Genomic DNA, 23,327 nt, shown 5'->3' with positions numbered 1-23,327 from the left:
TTTTTATACTCAAAGTGGATTTAGCCTTTCTGGCAGAGCTTTTAGATCATGTGTAGCTCTCCTTTTCTGTCTTCTCTGCAGTTTTTCTCAGCCCATCTCTGCTCATCATAAAGCAAAAAGGGACACAAGTGAGAAAAATCACCCACTGAAATTAGGACACTTTTTTTACTTTTTCAAAGTTTTTGGCATTTTGTGTACTCAAGTTGTGCTGGGAGCTTGGTTACCTTGTATATTTACTTCCCCTTCTCATTGTTTTGGTTATTTGGGAGGAAATATTAAGAAGCAGGTAGTGAGGCTACCATCTGAGCAAATCTCCATGGGATTTTAAAGGCTGTTGCTCATAAATGGGCATCAGGCTTTAATTAAAAAAAAAAAAAAAATGAGGAGGAGAAGAAAAAAAGGAAGGAGAAAAATAAGTAAGTAGGAGATGGAGAAGAGGAAGAAAGAAGAAGAAAAAGTTCAGAAAATACTCCAAATTAACATGCTACAAGCTAGCATTTGTGATTCCAGTCCCAGTGCTTAGAATTTTTACCTGTGTCTATTAATTCTATCCTTACAAAACCCTAAGAGGTGAGCTCTGTTAATATCCCCATCTTACAGTTGAAAGAAACAAGAATTAGAATGGTAGATAAGTTTCACAAAATCACGCAGGTGGTGTGGGTTGGAGCTGGGATGCAAACCCAGGCAGCCTGAGCATCGTGTGGACAGTACTCACAGTGTCCTGCCCTGGGGTCCATGCCAGGGGAAGGTTAGCATACTGCATAACTTCTGAGCCCAAGTACTTTAAGTAAATGTGGAAAAATGCACACCCTCAAAGGAGGCCAGAGTTGCTGAGATTTCAGTTGCTTTACCCAGCACAACTCTTCAGACCTCAGCCCATTCTGATTTTGACATTTTCCGAGTATATGGAAAAGTAAAAAACAAAGAAAACCCACTTGCAAAACAGAAAGGCCATCGAGTCTTATGCTTTATTTAGAAAAATATAAAAAGGGGATTGCCTGGATGGCTCAGTGGTTGAGCATCTGCCTTTGGCTCAGGTTGTGATCCCAGGGTCCCAGGATTGCGTTCCACATCAGACTCTCTGCAGAAAGCCTGCTTCTGCCTCTGCCTCTCTGTGTGTCTCTCAGAAATAAGTAAATAAATAAATAAATAAATAGAACACTATCTTATAAGATACCTTGTTTAATGAGTTTAATGTCATTATTTTTCTAAGTAAACTAGTAATCATAGCATGATGTTTTCTTACTGTTTAAGGTAATGCAGGATGAGGAAGAGCTGCTTAGTGCTAAGGATGCCGAGGATTTTCTACTGGGCTTGGACCACGCAGCGGAGGATTTTGTGGCAGTCAGACCTGCAGATTACGAAAGCGTTCACGTTAGGCTGCAGAGGGAAAAAGAACTCCTGTTCGTACCCAGTAGACTGACAGGTACTTGCTCTTTCTTGCCTTCCTGCTCAGTATGGGCAACTTTTCCTTCACGTGAACTGCGGCTACTGTCTGAGGAAGTCCAATTTCCATAGCAGATCCCAATTTCTAATCTGAGTTAGTAATCAAGAAATTTCTTCAGATTAAAAAAAAAAAAGAACATGAGAAAATGCCTTTGAGCAAACACTCACCGATAGAATAGCACAAGAAACAAGGATGAGATGGGGTGTCCCCTCATCAAATCAGTGACCAGCTCTCGGGGCAGAGAGCAGGAGAGACTCTGAGATTCAGGCTATGAGAAGGAAAATCTCTCTTTCATCCTCTACTTACATTCAACCCTACTACAACGCTGCTGTGACCAGATGTTTGGGGTTTTTTTCCCTACACCAACCAATTTTCCAGGACCAGCCTGGTATCCTACAATTCAGTTCTGACACAACCTACCTGGAGTTTGCACAGACCCCACAAATTAAGGACTCAGTCCCACAAAACTACCTCTACTTAGACACCAGTCACGCAAGTAGCAGGTCCCAAGGTTACCCATACTTCTATTTGATTTTTCCACAAATTAGGGGTTCCATGACCCCCTCCTCAGGTTAGGTAATTTGTTCAACAGCACATAGTACTCAAAGGAACACTTATATTTACTGGTTTATCGTATAATAAAGGGTATGGGAGAGCCTGATGACTCAGTTGGTTAAGCATCTGCCTTCAGCTCAGGTCATGATCCCGGGGTCCGAGGATCAAGTCTTGTGTTGGGCTCCTTGCTCAGTGAGGAGTCTGCTTCTCCCTGTGCCCCTCCCCCTGCTCACTCTCTTGCTCTCAAATTCATAAATATTTTTTTTTTAAATTAGGGTATGAGAGAGCACACAGATGAAGAGAGTCATAGGGCAAGTCATGTGAAGGGGTATGGAGCTTCCATCCCCCTTTCAGAGGCACCATCCTCCCAGCGCCTCTACCTGTTCATCAACCAGGAAGCTCCTCAAACCCCTTCAGTTAGGATTTGTTTGGAGGCTTCTGATGTAGACATGAGAGACCAAATCATTGCCATTGTTGATTACTGAACTCTCTAGTCCCTCTCTTTCTCCCAGAGGTGGGGATGAAAGCAGCAGTGGCCAAAAGTCCCAACACTCTACTTCCATGGCTGGTTCCCCCTGGGTGCCAGCAACATCCTGAGACTATCTGGGAGCCCCCAGCCACCAGGCATCCCACTAGCGTGCAATAGTTCATGATTACTTCAGAAATTCTAAGGGAGGTGCAAAGCAGGTTGGCTGAGGTTCCTCACTTGGGGGACAAGGATTGGGGTTCTAGAGCAGGGGCCATCAGATTGACTCCTACTGGCTGCCTCTTGCTTCATTTTGGCCCTGGGTTTCCCTATACTCTTTTTTCCCCTGGAATGTTCTTTCCTCCTGAGAGTGCCTGAAGGAGCTCCCCAGTTAGTCAGCTGTTAGTTCACACTTAAAATGGCAGGCTCGCCCTCAGGCTGGGAAGGGGTGCACTCATTTTACCTGGGAGTTGGATTTCTTTTCATTTGTCATGTTCTGAGTTCCAATTAAATGCCAAGCCAAGGATAAATTATTGTTCCATTTTGATAGATCATCTTGAATCGTGTATTGGTTCTAAGTATTAGAATTTGTTGGACATCTCAAGTTTCCTTCTAAAGTAGGTAGCTGGGGGACACCTGAGTGGCTCAGTCAGTTAAGCGTCTGCCTTAGGCTCAGGTCATGATCCCAGGACTCTGGGATCGAGCCCCGCATCAGGGTCCCTGCCCAGTGGAGAGTCTGCTTCTTCCTCTCCCTCTGCCTCTCCCCCTGCTCATGCTCACTCTCTCCTTCTCAAATGCATAAATAAAATCTTTTTAAAAATAAAAATATACAATAGGTAGCTGGGAAAAGCACCCAAGGGTTACAACTTGGCCGTAACAATAATATCAGATGCATTCTGTGTACTTCTTCCACCAGCTTTCTTTCTAAGCACTTGATGTGTTACCAGCTCACTTGGCCCCACACCAGAGCTAGAGAAGTGTTCATTCTCATGCCCAGTTTACAGATGAAAAAGCAGAAGCGTAAAGGGAAGGCCCTCTGGGGAGGCGACCCCTGGCCTGGCAAACAGGAGTTGGGGAACCACCCTGCCCCAGCTCCTCCTCCCTGAGGTATGACCTCTAGCGAGCTCCTCCGAGCTCCTCCGTTCTCAGAGTCTCATCTGAAAAGAGGAGGAAATGAAACGATCCTACGACATGACTCTGGGCGTTTCTTTTTCCTTTGAGCACTGAGAAGAATCGCAGGAGCAAAGCACCTGTGCTGTGACCAGCACAGGGCTGGGGATCAAAAGTAATAATGCAAAAAAAAAAAAAAAAAAAAAAAGTAATAATGCTTTCTGTTACTGGTGCTTTCTGTTACTCATGCTGTTCTTGTCACTGCTTGGCAAATGGTTGCCAAAGTAGAGCGTGTCCGCCCCCCTGGGATACAGGAAGCAGATGTCAAGGCTTCTACTGGCACATATTTTTAATCTCATCCTTTCCTGATTTAATTGTGTATGCATGATAGTGTGTCCACAACCAGTAAATGTCCACAGAGTGAGCAAGTGCTCAAAAACATTTCCATGAAAACCTTAGAAGACCACTGCGTTGGTGCAGGGTTGGTGACAGCCCTGTGAGTGGAGGGTGGGGAGCAGATGAAAAGGGAAAACAATGGTTTACACCCGCCGCCCCCAACCCCCCACCCTGACTCCAACGTTGGTTTTTCCAGGAACGCTGACATTAGTTGTTTTTTGTGGGTGAGTTTGGAAAACTGAATGTCCAAATGGCCACATGCAGGAAAATTAGCAGATTCAGGGATTCGGCGAGGTTTAGAGTGAGATAATTATAAACAAAAGAGATTCTCCACCTTTCCTCATGAATTCCCAAATTACCTCTGGACGCTCCCAGGTCCCCTGGCTGCTTCTTATTTCTCCTCTGGCCTACTCTACCCAAGCAAGCCCAGTGATCTTTCCAGAACTGAAAACCCACTCGGTCTCTTCCGGGGGAACCTTCAGTGGGCCACCCTCTTCACCAGAACACATGCTGCTGGTGATCTTCAAGGCCCTCCCTCCACCCCAGCCCTGCACACCATCCCACAGTGCTCAGGGTTACCCCACAAACTGGGACCGGCCATGCCATCAGGCCCCCATCCCCAGCTCTTTCCCTCTCAGCCTTCTCGAGTAAGTGCAAATGCAGGGGGCCTACCAAGAAAAGCTTCCCTTCCTGCTCTCACTTATCCTCTTTTTTAACTTCCAAAGCATCTTCTCATACTTTATCTCATTAAATTCTTCCAAGAATACAGGTTATCACCCCTTTTGTACAGAAGGAAAGTGTTCGAAGCAGTGCCCCACCCAGGTTTGTTCTGGCAGTAAGAGGTGCAGCAGCTCCTTTGATTTCAATACCACCCTCCCCCCAGTATGCCACCCTGGTGAGTAAGATGTGGAATCATGTCATGATTCTACAGCATGATATGACAAGTGAACACATTCCTCTTTTCCTTGGTTCTGCTTCTAGAAATTAATACGGAGTGTTTGCAACTTCCAAGAAGATAAGTGAAGTTTCCAGGGGTTGTTTTAGCTCACCAAATTGCAATTTGAAATGTGTAGGTTGGCACCAATGTTGCTTGTCTTTATTTATGCATTATCTAGTGCCCACGTATAAAAAGCTTCCTGAGAATGTGCAGCCCAGATTTCTGGAAGACGAAGGCCTTTATATTGGAGCAAGACCAGAGGTGCCTCGCACCTGTCAGAACATCGTGGAGAACAGGCTGCTGACGCAGGACCCCGTAAGCATGCAGCTCCTGTGGCACCTGAAGCCCATGGATGACTCTCCCTATTGGAGACAGTCACCACACCCTCGTGCTCATTTCCTCCTCTCTACAGACAGTGGTTCAGTTTTTTTTTTTTTCTTTTTTAATTTGTCTTTCAGTACGTTTGGTGATCCTTAAACCACACACCCTCTCCCCTGCTCAAAACCCATCTGCTGTTGGCAGGGCTTGGGATTCTCCTGCTGAGTCAGATGTTGGCGACTTTTTCTCAATTCACAGAAATGTTTACTTGTACACGGATAGAATGTTTTCAATTGTTTTCCCCCTCTGGTTTTTTTCTCCAATTTTTAATGAATAGGAAGTACATTTTCTCTTAAGTACTCCTGTAAGCTTTTTGTAAAATGCTTTTTTTGGAGGGGAGTAAGGACTGTATCTTAAACTAATTGTGGGGGGGGGTATTAGTGAAGACTCAGTTGCTAGTGGAAACAAGGCTTTTAAAGATCTATCAGGACAGGAGAGGGTGCATGAAATGTGTGTGTCAACCCAGAATTTTCTTGCAAATGTTGCTTATTCTGTAACCATTTTCTATCCAGTTAAAAGAAGATGGTGTTCTTCCTTCTGCTTGATCTGCAGGGAAGAAAGTGGTTTGGAGATGACGGGAGAATCCTAGCACTGCCAAATCCCACCAAGGGGTTTCCTTCAAGACCACCAATGTTGACACAGGAACAAGACATTAAGGCAGAACTTGAAACATTGTATAAAAAGGTGAGCCCACCTCCCCATTGTTTTTTAGCAAAAAGTAGACTTTTATTCCCATTTTTAATACATGAATGTGCTTGAAAGTGCTTCGCTCTTTGAATACCTTGGGGTACTAAATTCATAACATTCTACTTTGGTGGTGGTTGTTTTTTTTTTAAGTTTACTACATTACACATAAAGAACACGCAGCAGGTGTATTATATAAGAGCGCATCTGCTATGCTCATCTAATCCTTTCTTAACCAAGGACCGTGTTCCCGGGTAGAAAGAGCTAATCAGTGACTTTCTTTGCATATCCCAGTTAGCTGGCCTTATTTTTTATTTCTCTGCCATCTCATAGATGCTACAGGATTATTTCCTACTCATTGTCTCTTTATTATATAACTGGAGATTTTCTTTTTATAAACAGAGTATGTGCAGGAGCAGGGAGAGGGGCAGAGGGAAAAGGAAAGAAATAATCTCAAGCAGGCTCCTCACTGAGCGTGGAGGCCACAAGGGCTCCATCTCACAACGCTAAGATCATGATCTGAGCCAAAATCAAGAGTTGGCCACTTAACTAACAAAGCCACCCAGGTGCTCCCAACTGGGGATTTTCTATTCTTGCAAGTCCTTTTTACTGTGTTTTCCTAAGGTCTGATGGCAAACCACCTGATTTGAGTGCAGGCACTAACACTCATTGGGCAAATTTGGCCCTTAATCTATCCTTGTTGCAATTTCCTCAACTGTAAAGAGGACATCACAATAGCACCTACCTCCTAGGATAGTTGTGCAGATGGGTAGAGATAGTACATTCAAATCCTTGGAACAGACTCAGCAAGTTATGGGTAGTGGTAAACAGACAAAGCATCCTGCCTTAGTGCTTAATTATATTGCTCTTGCTTTCCTGAACTAAGCAAAGATCACCTCCTTCAGAAACCCATGTAATTTTATATTTGTAATATTTCACCACGGATAAAGTGAAAGAGAATGAGGAGATTTAACAATCATCCTATAAAGCGGGGTGACCAACAGGGAAGATGCAGGTGCAAGTTGGAACACCTGAACTGTCCTACTAACGCCTACTTTGTGACTTGGGGTGGATCCCTTTACCTCTGTGCCCATTTCCTTAATTGAAAAATAGGAACAAGAATCATCTTCTCTACCTCGGAGGATCATTGTGAGTATTATGATGATGTAACTGTACGCCCCCTTTTTTTTAAATTGTGAATTTCTCTAGAATTGTGTTGTTGTTATAGACAACTATTAATGAGTGGCTACTTTGTGTGGAAATGTGATCATGGGATTAGATGGTCACAAAACAATAAGCCCAAGTCACAGTCACTGAGAGATTTGTCATCTAGTTGTTTACATGACAGGTACTCGATATAATTGGTGATGGAGACAGTCATCACCTTGAGCACATAGCTGGTAACACACCAGTCTCCTTTCACCTTTCATCCATTTCAGCAGCAAACACTGATATATGAGGCATTAAATTATGGATAGCAATGAGAAAATAGAAGAGTAAATACTATGTTGAGTTGGGTATTAAGGGAGCCAATTAATCTTGTGTCTTTTCAGAAGTTGTGAGCTAGTGGAGAAATGCATGGGGGTCAGAGAGGGATGCAGATCAGTGACATTTAGGGTAAACTGGACAGAAGAATGCCACCAGACCCAAGACCAGATGGGCTTTCTGCTCCATCTCCCCTGAATTACGCTCCCAGCCAGTAAGCAGCCTCTCAGGAGAGAACGAAGAAGGGACAGCAGAGAACCCGGAATGAAGAAGGGATAGCAGAGAACCCAGACCAATGGCTCTCAAGCTCCAGCTGTCTCTCCAGTCACATTCTTCCTTCTCTCCAGGGAAGGAGCCATGAAGGTGGGACATTCTCCCAATAACTATGAGAGGGGAGATCTCCCCATCTTGTGTGCAGAAATGTGGAAGAAGAGAAGGAGAACGTCCCACTCAGAGGCGCTGGCTGTCCAGCGTTGTAGAGCAAAAGAAGTTAGAGAAGAGACTAGAGACTTTCAAGGTCATTTCTTGGAGGGTTGGGCTTTGAACATAGCAAAGTATGCAGCATATGTTGGAATGTGTGAGCAGGATACAGGTTTAAATTATTCCCCCTGTGTGCTCCCCCATTACACATTACCTGTTATATTCACAGTGGACTCAAATACCTCTGTCATTTTGGGAATGTGTTTGTGGAACCTTCCAGTGATTCAAAACATAATGCATCTCTTTCTGGATTAATATTTTCACAATTTTATTTATTACTAACTTTTACCTTTTCCTGTATTTATTCAGATCTGTCCAGTGTCAAAACCCATGTTTTTCTACTATTCCATGTAACAGACTTGCCTTTAAGAAAAAAATGTTAAGTGCATATGGCCTATATTTTTAGTCTTATGTCCAAACATACCTTCCATCTGGGAGTTTTGACCTGATGCAGGAGCACAGGAGGAGATGGATGGGCAAGATGGCTTCATTGATAGCTTATTAATGCATCTCCCCTTTCCCTCCCCCACTACCCTGAAAATGACTTAAGGCAAAGATGGGGTTTTCTTCTTCTTTTAACCCTAGCACCAAGCAGAAGGCTGGCACATAGGGACACCTCAATCAAAGTACAAATTGAATGTTATTAAAATGATTCAGCTTGGCTGAATGTATCTAGAAGAGATGCCCTTGTTATTCTTCTCTGTAGCTCTCTCTACTGCAGAGCAGTGGATTTCCTGAGCTCTGATTTAACCCTGGCATCCAAGTGTTGGAAAACCAAGTCAGTGTGCTGGGTTGGGAGTTGGCAATTCCCTGGGCCATTAATGGTGAATTTATGACTCAGAGCTCTCAGGCTCAAAGCTAACCCAGCAGGAATGACCAAACCCATCCCCCATTAGTAGTGTTTAAAAGTGAAATATTCTATTTTTCCTAAATTAAGGCCTTTGTTAAGACTGTTAAAAATGGAGAAATACAAAAAGAAAGTCAATATGGCTCAAAAAACAAAGTTAAACATCAAATGAAAAAGAATGCACTTAAATACCTCTTAAGAAGGAACCATTCCAAAACTTAAAAAATAAAAATAAAAGTGCCAAGGGCCTAGCACATCAGACATAAACAATATAAATGCAGTTCACCTAATCCTGACGGTAAAGTAGGGTTAGGGTTGTTGAAAACGATCCCAACAACCTCCCTCCTTCCTCCCTTCCTCCTTTCGCTCTGTTCCTTCCTTCCTTGCATCTTTCCCTCATTCCTTCCTTCCTTCTTTCTTTTATTTTTATTCTTCCCATCCTTAACTGAAAGTCCACTATACTCTTAGTTGTCCTAAACTTAGAGAATATAGAGGTAGCAATATTCAAACATGGCCTTAGATTGTCCCTAGTATGGGTAGACAGAAATGTCATGTGTTACAGATTCTGTGAGGGGAACCTGGCTGGCTCAGTCAGTAGAGCATGTGACTCTTGATGTCAGGGTCATGAGTTTGAGCCCCACGTTGGGCATAGAGTTTACTTTTTTAAAAAGTTGAAGATTCTGTGATTAGAAGTTGGCATGACATTCCGGGGAGGCCAGGAATATGTGTAGGAGCCTCCCCTTTGGAAAACTGCCTACTATTTTGAGGAATTTACCATGATTCCAACCTCCTTGTTAATTACCACTCCCCCTCCACCATTCTCACCAATGTTTCATAGAGCACTGGTCACCTACTATGTTATAAGCACTGCATGTGCCAGCACTCTTTGGGTTGCAAATGACAGAATCAAGTGCAAACTAGCTTAAGGTAAGAGAGAACTTGGTGGCCCACAAAACTGAGAAGGAGCTAAAGATAAATCATAAAAATGAAGGAAGGGCTTTGGGAACCAGGACCTTAGGGGCTGGGACTCCATGTTGCCAGTCTCTCTCTCTAGCTCTCTTTTCTCTGGTTCTCCTTGAATGTTGACAGGCTTCATTTCCTCCTCTTATAGAAAAGCCAGAATTCTTCACGTGTTAGGAGGTACAACCCTTGTAATCTAAGCTTAACAGCTCCGGGGGAAAGGATCCCATCTTTTCCTCCAAGAATCACATTGTCAATACCAAGGACAAACTGATCAGCTGTCAATAGGACATGTATGCCCAGAAGATGGGAATGAGAATGCTTCCCGGGGAGGACCAGAACAACAGCCACAGATTCTACTGCAGGCTCTGGACCGGATAGATTCTGAATAGAATTTTATTCTGAATCTGAATAAATTCTGTTCCTATATTTTCCCAGGGCGAATATAGAAACTTGTGTTTTAATCCCACCGATGTTTATTCATTTCTGTACATCTTTTATTTTTTATTTTATTTTTTAAGATTTATTTATTTATTTTAGAGAGAGTGCATGAGCAGGTCAGAGGAGAGGAAGAGAGAAGAGAGAAAAGCAGACTCCCTACTAAGCATGGAGCCCAACTCGGGGCTTGATCCCATGATCCCAAGATCATGACCTGAGACAGAAACAAAAGTCAGTTGCTCAAATGCCTGAGCCACCCAGCCATCCCTCTATAGCTTTTAAATTTCTTTCTCCATTGGCATACACCTCCACACACACTGAGAACATCAGTAGGTAATCCATTTGCATCACCTCTGATAGTTTTGGTTTTTGGTTTTCAATTGAAAAATGAAGAATCAAATCAATTTCAACATTAAAATAATATGTTCTATAAATATCATTTATTGTTAGAATAAATTATTTCCACTATTTTCATGATAGTTCTCAGTATATAGCAAAAGACAATAAATTTAACCAAAATGAAGACAAGGAACTGAGAGTCTTTCTCCTTAATAGGAAGAGAGTTGGGGTCTTTCGAGCAGTCTAGCCCAGTGACTACTAGAGTCCTGGAAGCTTTTTTTACATTGGTGAGCTAGAGTCTAAGGCAGAGACCACCAGCAATCATTTGAACATGGGCTAATGCAGATTTGGGGAAGGAGAAATGAAGTATAGGTGTCCTGGGCAACATTTCAGGTAAATTGGTCTGTGCTACCCACATTTCTTACTCATACCAAGAGTACAAGATGGAACCTGAGAGCCACACCCTGAGTGATCTCATAACTCTGGAACCCCGTGGCAAGAGGAAGGGCAAAGCAAGAACCAACAGGAGGAAAGCAATTAGAGAGGAATTTTCTGTTAAGTCTGAGGAATGATATTCAGCTGTACATGTCTTTGTGAGGTGGAAATTTTTTAATTAATCTCTGTAGTCTGAGTAATCAAAAGACACATAGTGACCATATGCAGATTAAAAACTTCTAACATGGGGGTGGCTGGATGGCTCAGTCAGTTGAGCGACCAACTCTTGATTTTGGCTCAGGTCATGATCTCAGGGTCATGAGATTGAGCACTGTGTTGGGTACAGACACTGGGCGTGGAGCCTGCTTGAGATGCTCTCCTTCTCCTTCCACCCTTCCCCTGAACCCCACTCCGACTGCTCTTTAAAAAACAAAAAACAGAAAAACAAAAACTTCTAACACAAATGTGGGTTATAATTGAATACTTTTATCTGAATGGAAGAGAAGAATTATGCCCTCCATTGTGGCAGTCTGAAGTGTAAGGATATTAATAATCAGAACTAGGGTTTCTATAAGACACAAAATATCAATGGGATATGATCCCAGCAGGGGTGTTCTTCCCTCCCTATAAATGCAAATGGAAGCTCAACTCAGCATATTGTGGAAGGTACAGAGATATAGTCAATTCATTCCTATTTAAGCCTCCCATTTGTAAACACATCCCGGTTTTACAAGGATATTTTTGAAGCAAAAGAATCTGTTGGTTTTCTCATCAAAGACAGACTGAATGTTATTTTATAGGAGAAAACTTGTAATTTTATTCAAATAAATGAGGATACACTGTGTTGAAGTCCTAAAGGAAATTATAAGTCCTAAGTATACATTAATAGTATATTAATCTAGGAGGGTGGGAAATATGAAATGAATTTATTTTTAGAATAAAAATAAATAAATTAACCTGTATATTCTTATTGTGGCTACTGGTGCATCTGGCTGTTGTCCCATGACACATTAGATCATCATGATCCAGTAAGTGCTTTAACTGGGGTCCCCCCATACTCTGCTCTCTTTAACAGGCCATAAAATATGTCCATAGAAGTCAGCATATGATTGGATCTGGAGACACCCCTGGAAATTTCCAACTGGACATTGATATTTTAGGGTTAATCTTCACTCATCATCCCTGTTTTAGCCGAGAGCATGTTTTGGCAGCCAAGTTGGCGCAATTATATGACCAGTACCTTGCAAGACACCAGAGAAACAAGGCAAAATTCCTTACTGATAAGGTACACTCTTCCATTCTTACTGCTAAGGGGGTTGGTTCTTCTGATGAGCCCAAGCAACAAAAATACCTGCTAGCAGCAAATGTTCATGCACCTTTTTTCTTGAGCCCTGTTGGCCTAGGGTGTGTGATAGATTGTTCCACCTGCAAGCAAAAGGAAGCATATGACAATGTACATTTCACATGCACATATTCAGTGGCACACATTGGCTTAAAGAGAAAGGTTTGTGCAAACAGTGCAAGTGATCTCACCTATGAGGGGTGGGCATTTAATGGAAGATATGTGGCTGTGTTTTGCTTGCGTGATTTCAGATGCTGAGACCATTCATGGCTTGAGAATCTCTCTGTCCTTTGAGACATTCTCATCTTTACATGTAATATGCCATAACGTGGTACCCAAACATGAGTCATTTGTTTCCAATGATGCTCAGAGAAATGGCTTTTGGCATTTATTTCCAATGGAATTTTCTTGAGTAATTTTGACTATGGGCAACTTTAGTCCAACACCCTGACTTTAAAATCTACTGCCCAAATAAGAGATAATTCCACATTTCCTTCTTTTGAGTCTATGGTTTTATGATCTGTTCACAAAAATATCACTGTATATCCAGGACCCAAAATGATCCACTTTTAGCCTTGAAAGAAACCTTATTTCTGAGACACACACATAAAAGCAACATTTGTCATGAGCAACGTGATTATATGGGCTGCAGAACAGGGAGGGACATACACTGTTCTTTATTACTCATCTTATTTTTTAAGAATAGAAGAAAGAGCTCTGTGAGAGTTCATTTTGGTGGAAGTGTGGGAATAGCTGGAAGCTTGAACATCCATTCACAGATTTGCTGGCATCATTTTGCCCTGGAGGAGTGGGTGGTTCAAGGAATGTAATTTGCAGTAGGTGGTAGTGTCTAACTCAAAACTTGCATCCATATTTTTTTAAGCTCCAAGCTCTCAGAATTGCAGTTCAGACAGGACTTAATCCAGCAAAAACTCATAAGTCTCTCGATACAACCCAAAAAACCATCAATGAGTATAAGTCTGAAATTCGGTGAGTAAAATCTGTAATTGTAACTTCTATTTTCGTTCTTGTTAGATGTGTACTTGTTGAAAGATTTTTTTCCAGTTTTTCCAAATGCACTGAATACATGAGAAATTAAGCCAAATGAAGAAATGAGATATATCCATCCTATTAACACCAAATTTGAAGTCCAATAAGAGAATGAGCATGTAGGATATTGTAACTTACTCTGCTGGGGTAAACAAACATTGCTACAGCCACCACTTTAGAGGGCAGTCTGATCATAGGCTAGCCAAGTGTGATGTGAACATGGAGACATAATGTGTAAGAAAATCACAGTATCATTTACAAATGTCAAGAGCTGGGAATCACCCCATACCAGAATGAACACATCTGGTATAGTTTTAAATGAACATCTGTAGCACAGTTAAATTGAATTAGATCTGCATGTACCAATATGCAGAAAACATTGTTGAATGAAAATATCTAGGTGTAAGAGGATACTCAACGAGTGATATGGTTCATGAACTCTAAAGAGTACCGAACACAACACTTGTCTGTCATAGATACACACATGTGTGGTACAGGTGGATGGAAAAGACACATGTGCCAGTTTCTTTCTCCAAGGAGGGAAAGGAGGGAATGCAATCCAAGAGGTCTTCAAACCTAACTATAACACTTGAGATAAAAACAGAAAGCCCTAAGTAAATGTGACAAAATGTGAACAAGTATCCTAATTATTTCTGACACATACTTCCTGCTTCTTGGAATTTCTCATAATTAACATTTAAAAATTTAAACCCTGATTGTTGCCAAACAATAAGGAAATATGTAATGTGGAAGGTATCTTCTAGAGTCCCATCCCTTGGGGAAAATCATGGTAGCAGATTTTTGCTAGCTCTTTCACATGTATATTCACAAAGTTGTTTATACATATATACTCACGCATACATACACAGATGTGTTTGTGTGTATATGTTTTATCCTTTTAAGGAATCATACTGCATTTACCATGTCACAACTTGCTTTTCTATGTAAAATGCATCTTGGGCCTTTTCTTATTACAATACGTCTAGGTCTGTATCTTTATTTATTTTTAAAGATTTATTTATTTATTTTAGGGAAAGAAAGAGAGGGTGTGTGTGCGAGTGCGAAGGTGGGGAAGGGCAGGGGCAAAGGGAGAAAGAATCTTAAGCAAACTCCCCTCCGAACATGGAGCCCAACATGGGGCTCCATGCAGGGCTCGATTCCAAGACCCTGAGATCAAGACCTGAGCTGAAATCAAGAGTCAGAGGCTTAACCAGCCAACTGAGCCACCCAGGTGCTCTTATATTATTTTTATTTATTTATTTATTTATTTATTTATTTATTTATTTATTTATTTATTTATGATCTTATTCATTTATTCATGAGAGAGACAGACAGAGAGGCAGAGACATAGGCAGAGGGAGAAGCAGGCTCCCTGCAGGAAACCCTATTTAGGAGTCAATCCCAGGACCCCGGGATCATGCCCTCAGCCAAAGGCAGACACTCAACTGCTGAGCCACCCAGGCATCCTTCTTGTATTATTTTTAAAGGCTGACATTATGTAGATGTTAAGTTTCCAGGTGATAAGCATTTGTATTCTTCCTATTTTTTATTATAGAAACTGTACTCTAATTGACATTCCTATATGCATGAGTATTTCCACAAAATAAATTCTTAGAACAGGAATTAATATATCAAGGACTTTAAATGTCTACTTTTCTTTTTACATCCTAGCCTCAAGTTGGAAATTCCTCCCGCAAAGTGGAAATTAGTGATGTGGAGATACTGTCATTGTAAAAGTATGAGGAGTACGTTTTAACATGAAAATGCTTACTTATGCTTTTTTTAAAAAAGCCCACAGCGCAGCGTCCTTGTGAAAATAATTTTGCTTTTGGGATCCCTGGGTGCGCCTGCCTTTGGCCCAGGGTGCGATCCTGGAGACCCCGGGATCGAGTCCCACATTGGACTCTCAGTGCATGGAGCCTGCTTCTCCCTCTGCCTGTGTCTCTGCCCCTCTCTCTCTCTCTCTCTCTTTCTCTCTCTCTCTCTGTGATGACTATCATAAGTAAATTTTAAAAAATTAGAAAATAATTTTGCTTTTGCAAAAATTTTGTAAGGAAAGTGACCCAAGGCCGTCCTGAATACAGCAGTGGTTTTATAGGGACTCGTACTTTTTTTTTTTTTAAGATTTTATTTATTTATTCACGAGAGGCACACAGAGAGAGAGAGAGAGAAGCAGAGACACAGGCAGAGGGAGAAGCAGGCGCCCTGCAGGGAGCCCAACGTGGGACTCTATCCCGGGTCTCCAGGATCACACCCTGGGCTGAAGGCAGCGCTAAACTGCTGAGCCACCCGGGCTGCCCGGGACTCATACTTCTTAATCAGTATTTGAAAACTGGCAGAGCCATGTGAGATGGACAGATGATGCAAGGCTGGTGGTTGGCAGACCCAGCACAGTCTTTCTGTCGCCCCTGGAGATGAACACCTCTGCGATCCAGTGTTCCTGGCTCACCCACTCTCTTAATGACTTACTGACTTTTCATGATTGTTAAAACAAATCTAAGCAGATGGCCTGTTCCTGGATGTCCCCTCACGTGGGTCCCCGGCTGTTGCCACCCTGCCACACTATGAGCCCTCACTGGGCATCTATCTGTTGAGTCCGTGGCAGGTGGCGCTCACCTCAGCCAGCACCACATCAGGCCTTCCCCATCCTATTTTCTGTAAATGGCACCATGACCACATGTCTTGTCCTCCAAACTGGAGCCAGCTTTATAAGGAAGGAAGCATGGGTGTTTATGCAAGATAGGGAAACACTGTTTTGAACCCTCTCTACTGGGTCTTTAGCCTTGGACCTACTCAAACTCGAACAAAGAATTCTGTGGCCCTAGATCCCCATCTGGTGACCACTTTACTTTCTCCTTGTATTTTCCTTCACAGCCAATCTTAGGGAAAACACTGTACTATTCTTGCTGCTCTACTCTCTCACCTCCTGTCCACTCGAACCCATCCTCACTCGCTCCCCCACCTTTCCTCTGAGGCTGATCTTGCCACAGTCCCTGGGCATCCCTGCCTTGCTAAGCCCCTCCTGCTACCTGGCCTCTTGACAGCGAGGGGCATTGTCGCCAGAGGGGCCTGTGGTGGTGTATTTCTTTCCTTCTCCTCCCTACACCACCTTCTTTTGGATGTCCGCACCCCTGTCCTTCCCATCGTCCTTTGTCTAATTATTCTCCTCTGTCCAGCTTCCAAAGATTTGAAGTTCCTCACAAGGTTTTTTGTTTTTGTTTTCTTTATTAATCTGCATTTTCTCCTGAGATTGGAATCCAGTCCTGTGGTTGGAAAGATTATCCAGATGCCAGTGGCTCCCAGAGTTTCACTTCTGGTTGAAACTCCCTTCTGCATGCCAGACCCCATCTGCACCAGGTTTCAGAAAAGGGTTACCTGACTGCCTAAGCAAAACTGCCTTTTCCTTTTCCTCCAGAGCCCTGACCACAATTTGTCATTAAATATTCTTTTGTGGGGCGCCTGGGTGGCTCAGTTGGTTAAGCATCTGCCTTCAGCTCAGGTCATGATCCTGGGGTCCTGGGACTGAGCCCCAGCATCGGGCTCCCTGCTCAGCAGGGAATCTGCTTCTCCCTCTCCTCTGGCCCCTCCTCCCCACTGGTGCTCACTCTTTCTCTCTCTCTCTCTCTCTCTCTTGTAAATAAATAAAACTTTATAAATAAATAAATAAATATTCTTTTGTGACGCTTGCTTCTTTAGCAGATGTCAAATTTTTCTTGCAAAGACTTCTTTTTTGGCATTTCTGGGAAACGATTTTGTCAAGTACTAAAAAAAGGAAATAGAAAATGTATCAGAAAGCCTTAAGGGTGTCATATAACTCAGCAACACAATTTTATATTGCAGTTTTTAAAAAGGAGTCAGGGAAGGTAGCATCTAAAGACAGAAGAACAGACCACTTGATACTGACAGCTACCATGTGTGCACCATTTACCAGATGTCAGGCATGGTTCTAATATTAAGTCTTACTCCCAACAACCAATTTGCTTTATAAAGCAAATTCTATTAGCGTCCCTAGTTTACAGATGAGGCATAAAGAGGTTCAGTTGTTTGCCCGAGGCCAGTCAACAAATGATAGAACTAGGATTTAAACCTACAGGGTCTGGTTCCAATATCTGTGCCCTTAATCTAACTACATGCTTCACTTCCTCTCAGGAAGAATGTTTCTTGGGGCACCCGGGTGGCTCAGTCAGTGAAGTGTCTACTTTCAGTTCTGGATTCGACTATCATTCATAAAGAAGACTTAAAGTAAGGCATTAAATAAATTCCCACACACTTTAAATAGTGGGAATAAACATGAAGCATTTCCAACTGATCCCTCTTCAAATCAAGTTGAAATATTGTTAATCTAGTTAGCACTGAAAACTCACCAAGGCAGGCAGTGACATAACTTCATCTCCTAAATGTGATTTGTGTTAACAGAGATGGACTTTTGGGGCACCTGGGTGGCTTAATTGGTTAAGCATCTGCCTTCCACTCAGGTTGTGATCCCAGGGTCTTGGGATCAAGCCCCAAATTGGGCTCCCTGCTCAGTGGGGAGCCTGCTTCTCCCTCTCCTTCTCACTCTCCATCGCTATCTCTGTTATTATTTCTGTCTCTCTCAAATAAGTGAAAAAAAATTTTTAAAGATTTTATTTATTTATTCATGAGACACACAGAGAAAAGCAGAGACACAGGAAGAGAGAGAAGCAGGCTTCCTGCGGGGAGCCTGATGCAGGATGGATCCCAGGACCCCGGGATCATGACCTGAGTTGAAGGCAGACACTCAACCACTGAGCCACTCAGGTATCCCTAAATGAAAATTTTTTAAAAAAACAGAGATGGACTTTAATATGTTTATTGTTAGCTGGGACAGCAACACACTTTCGTATGTGTACAATAATTTAGTCCATTAGAACTGATTTTACTGAGCCTCTTATTTTTATAACTTCAAAAGTGGCTGTTTGCCTGAGGGTACATAGTATCAATAAGAAGTTTAGAAGATAATTTAGTTTAATTGAAGTCAGATTTACCTAGAAAAAACTAAATCAAATAACCTCTCAAAACAGATCGGCATCCTATTGTCTTCAAATTTCCATTCACATTCTTGGACTTCTAGTACTTAAGAAGTATTGTAGATATCAAATTAAATATATAATCTCTATAGAATTATTAGTTTCATTTTTATTGCAAACCCATCTAAATAACTTTTTAATATATAACAATATAATAATAATAATGTATTTTATCTTCTAGGCAAACAAGAAAATTACGTGACGCTGAACAGGAGAAAGATCGAACGTTGCTTAAAACCATCATAAAAGTTTGGAAGGAAATGAAATCCCTTCGAGAATTTCAGAGGTTTACAAATACACCCTTGAAACTTGTTTTGAGAAAGTAAGCGTTTTCGAAAGTTATTTTATTGACCTATGTAATGCATTGGGAAAACACGTAAAACATTGATACGGCTTAAAAAATAATTATGAATAAATAATTAGCAAATAATAATAACTGAGAAAACAAATAAATAATGATGTAACCATTCCCCAGGTTAAGAAATAGGATGTTGCCAGTATTTGGGCAGCCCCCATGTTCCTAACCCCAACTACTTCCCCCTCCGTCCCAGAAGTAATCGTTTTCCAGATTTTTATGATCTGCATTTCCTTGTTCTACTTACAGGTTTTCATCTATGTGTAACTCCCAAGAAAATGTAGTTTAATATCACCTGTATTTGTTGTATCCACAAATGAAAGTAGGTTGTGTGTACTCTTTAGTGTATTCTTCAATACTGTATGAGATGAGATTCATCTACTTTATAACACGTAGCTAGCTGGAGTTTATTTTCTCTCCTTTATAATACTACATTATATGAATATAGCAAAATTTGTCCATTTCACTGTTGATGGGCATTTGAGTTGATTCTGTTTTTCAGCTTCCAGACAGCACTTCGACAGGTATTCTTGTACATGTCTTTTTAGGAACATGTGCCTAAGCTTTCCCAAAATATACCTGGAGGTAAAATTGTTGCATCTTAGGGGATATGATTCTCTGATACTCACATGCTGATTCCAAACACTTTTCCAGAGTGGTTGTGCCAATTTATACTTTGACCAGAGTTTCCGCAGGTCCCTATCACCCAAACCATCCACGTCACCTGCTGTTGTCAAATGTTACATTTTGCCAATCCAATGGCATCGTTTAATTTATGTTCATGAATTGGCCATTTTGTTTTCCTCTTTCTGTTCAAGGGTTGTATTGATTTTTGAACTGGGCTGTTGTCTTTGTATCTTTTCCATAATTGGTAGGAGTTTGGTGTATACCCTGGGCACAAGGCCTCTGTTGATGGTGTGCATTGTGGATACCCTCTTGTACTCTGTAGTTATCTCTTCACTCCTTTTGGCTGCTTTTTGATAACAGAAACTCTTCATTTTAAACAAATAAAATATGTTCATCTTTTCTTTTATGATCAGTGCTTTCTGTATGCTGCTCTAGAAATCCTTCCCCTGAGTCAAGTAGACTAAAATCTTTATAGTTTTATCTTCCTTATTCATCTATAGTCTGTTGATCTTTGTATAGTGTGGAGAAAGTAAACTTGAATAACATTTATGCTACCTAATTTGCTAGACTTTGATACATGATTAAGAGTACAGTTATCACAACAAAACCATACTCTCTATATTAATTAAAGATTATCTGTGCTGTTGGCTTTGGTCTCTTCCTGATTGTTTCTTCAGAGTAAGTGCTGTGCTGTAGATCGACGTGAAAAGTAATAAATGTGGGCAATTATCTGATACTTTGCTTTGAAGACAGCCATGTTTCAGCCAAAGATAGGTACAAATTATGATTTTTTTTAGGATGGTAATTTTCGTAAGACTCAGAAAACACCCTACAGTTCCCAGGACAAAGCACAAGATCGTGCTTTATGAGGGCAGGGACCTGGTCACACCTGGAAATCTGGTCCCAGAGCACCTGCCACTTGGTACCCGCTCAGTTAATATTAGCTGATGACATGCAAATTCAAACAGTCTGCCCCACAGAAACTGTGGATGGCTCCCAGAAATTCCAGTGTTTCAGCTTCCCAATTCCATCTCCCAGGCTACCCTTCCCACCAAGAAGCAGAATATAAATATTTCCCTGTTTTCTCTTTCCTTCCTTCCATTTAGGATAAACTAAACTTTACAGGAAATTTGCCCTGAAGGTCACTTCTAGGTGACACTTTGTGATACGTAACACCCCTTCCTCCCATAAGTAGGTGCCTTCTAAATTTCTTCAGAGTGCCACTCTTCATACTCTTGATTCATCTGGCCACTTTATGATACAGCATAATTTTTTCTCTGCCAAAGTCATCAGATTTCCACTAATTTATTTATGCCTCTGAATAACAGAGAGCAGAGCAAAAGATTCTCTATATGTCAGAGATGGAACATAATTTATGAGCCAGATTTCTCCAACATTTATTACTTTCCGGTGCCACTGTGTTTCCAAAGTGATATCTTCAATAGCATCCTAGAGCCCAAAGAGTCTGTGCCTTAGGGAACTGTTAACTGCTAAACCACCAGGCCCCACGTGTTGTAAGCAAATCTATGTCAACCTTAGGCACCTGAGTAAGTTTAAGAGACAGGAGCAGAACCTGCAGGCCAGACTGCAGTAACCACATAAGTCCAAGTAATGAGCTTCAACAATCCCTAAGTGCTGGGCTGGAGGTGTTGGATGCAGCGAGTCCGCCGCCCCCTTCCAGGAGACTCACACTGCTGATTAGCATACCACATCTGTTTATCTCAGGTTGATTGGGCCACAGGACCTTTTTTGGCAGGGGATCTCACAGAACTAGTGTTTTACCAAGTACAGTGTGGGAAACACTGCTTTGGGCTGAGCAGAGCTCCTGATACAGTATCAGCAGAATTATCAAAGAAAAACTCAAATTGTCAATCTAAACTTAGGCTAGTAGTTTCAGGGGCTGAGAAACAACGTAATGAAGTGGCTCCTCTTCTAATAAAATAACTACAATGACACTCTACCTCTCCCAGTTGAGAATCTACAGGCATGTCTGTTTGCCATCCAGGTCACTTAGCTCAGAGTGGCATCGTTGCTTGGCAGTAAATAGCGATCTAGCTCATATTCTAGCTCTCCACTCACTAACTGTGGGGTCTTGAGCAAGTTACTTACTCTCTCTGTGCCTCAGTGTGTAAAATGCAGATGATAGTACTATCCGTCTCCCAGGGTCGTGCACCAACACTTAAAAAGAGGACCTGTCACATAGGACCTGTCACGTAGCAAGCCCCATACAGGTGTCTGCCATTGTTATTATTCTGTTACTTAGTTTCAAGAAATAACTAAGGTACTGTAAATTATTTTAAAGGGAAAAAGTTGACCAGAAAGCAGATGAAGAAGCATATGAAGCAGAAATTCAAGCGGAAATAAGTGAGTTGTTGGAAGAGCACATGGAAGAGCATGAACAGAAGATGGAAGCATACAGAGCCGCATACCAGCAGTGGAAAGCCTGGAAGAAAGCCCAAGTTTGTCAAGTCACTCAGCCTTGAGCAGGGCTGACCTTGGGGACAGGAGGGGTCTGGGAAGTCATCCCTTGAGGCCAGAGGAGGGAAACTGGACAGACAGACTGGAGCCCTGCTGGCTCCACTCTGTCTCCCACTGAATGTCGGGTATTGATGCGTCTGGGCTCCCCTTGGGAAATTATATAACTTTGTGCATGTAACCCAGCAACATGGAATCCAACTACAATAAGTAATAGATCAGGGAACCAGCAATAGCTGTGCCCACAATACTTTCAAGATGTGTCCTTGGCCTGTAGAGCCAATATTAATGATCACAGGAGTAGCTAACATTTTTAAGACCCTTCTACATCTCAGACACTGTGATAAGTACTTTACAGGCATTACCTCAGTTCAACAGCCCTGGGAAGAATTTTCTATGATTGTCCCCACTTTGTAGATGAGAAAACAGGCACAGAGAGGTCAAGAGGCTGAGTAACCTGCCTGAGCCACACAGCTGCTCGAGGTGGAGCTGGCTTGGCATGCAGGTCTGTCTGGTTCTGAAGACTGTGGTCTTAAGTGGAATGGCAAAATTTCTGTTTGATGTAAGATTGCCTTTTACCCAACAGAGGGCCAAGAAGAAGAAAAAGAAGCAAGCAGTCGAAGAACATCCCGATGAGGAGATGGAGGAGCCGTATCCCGGGGAGGAACCTGTAAAACCGGTGCCCCCGGAACCCACCGACCGGGCCCTGATAGAGCAACAGGTGAGAGAGAGGGCAGCCCGGAGCAGAAGAAGGCCTGGGGAGCCCACTCTGGTCCCAGAGCTGAGCCTGGCGGGGAGCGTCACACCCAATGAACAGTGTCCCAGGTGAGCAGATGCCTCCTGACCAGCACAGTATGATCAGGAGAATCATGAACTCTGTAAATAGGCATCAGATTGAACTATATGAAATTGTAGATATTTGCCCATATTTTGGTGATTTCAACTGGTTCTCCCACCTAGGGCATCCCCACTGGCTAGTTAGGAACACACGGAGGGGAGCTCCCTGTAGCAGGTGCTCTTCACAGCCACTACCTCCATGGCTTTTGATTGGGAGCCTTCATCTACAACATCAGGGTGTCTTCTGTCCACAATTGCACATTCTCTGCTCCCTGGCACAGACATGCAGGTCTGTCCTTGGCCCTTGTTTTCAGCTGCCTCAGAGGCTAGCTTCTCTCTTTGAAGGCTCCAGAGAGCCTCTCAGAGGAATGGTGGACATCCCCTATAGCCTTCTGAAGCTTATTCTCCAGATTTGATAGAAACACATTTCTAGGGGTGCCTGGGTGATTCTGTTGGTTAAGTGTCTGACTCTTGATTTAGGCTCAGGTCCTGATCGTAGGGTTGTGAGATCAAGTCCCACGTTGAGCTTCACATAGGGCTCCACACTGGGCATGGAGCCTACTTAAGATTCTCTCTCCCTCTTCCTCTTCTCCCACCCCCACCCCCACCCCCATGCTCCTTCTCTCTCTAAAAAAG

The 23,327-nt window shown here is 42.4% G+C and overlaps 1 protein-coding gene across 8 annotated transcripts in view; it reads left to right on the top strand.

Annotated features, from left to right (window-relative positions):
- The window catches only part of CC2D2A (coiled-coil and C2 domain containing 2A), a 136,496-nt gene that overhangs the window by 42,873 nt on the left and 70,296 nt on the right, over positions 1–23,327 (top strand). For 5 of the 8 annotated variants that reach the window (XM_072805311.1, XM_072805293.1, XM_072805254.1 and 2 more), the window contains 9 exons: positions 1,255–1,426; positions 5,090–5,226; positions 5,842–5,973; positions 12,033–12,242; positions 13,183–13,289; positions 17,499–17,591; positions 18,579–18,719; positions 21,682–21,838; positions 22,441–22,679. In XM_072805311.1, coding sequence (XP_072661412.1) covers positions 1,255–1,426; positions 5,090–5,226; positions 5,842–5,973; positions 12,033–12,242; positions 13,183–13,289; positions 17,499–17,591; positions 18,579–18,719; positions 21,682–21,838; positions 22,441–22,679 — 1,388 coding nt within the window. The remainder of the gene's footprint in view (positions 1–1,254; positions 1,427–5,089; positions 5,227–5,841; positions 5,974–12,032; positions 12,243–13,182; positions 13,290–17,498; positions 17,592–18,578; positions 18,720–21,681; positions 21,839–22,440; positions 22,680–23,327) is intronic. The other 3 variants (XM_072805271.1, XM_072805282.1, XM_072805319.1) reach the window with 1 other exon arrangement.

This window comes from Canis lupus, chromosome 2 (genome assembly GCF_048164855.1).
Source record: "Canis lupus baileyi chromosome 2, mCanLup2.hap1, whole genome shotgun sequence".
NCBI lineage: Eukaryota > Metazoa > Chordata > Mammalia > Carnivora > Canidae > Canis > Canis lupus.
The sequence above is the reverse complement of the archived record's forward strand: the minus strand, read 5'-3'. Positions and strand labels throughout refer to the sequence as shown.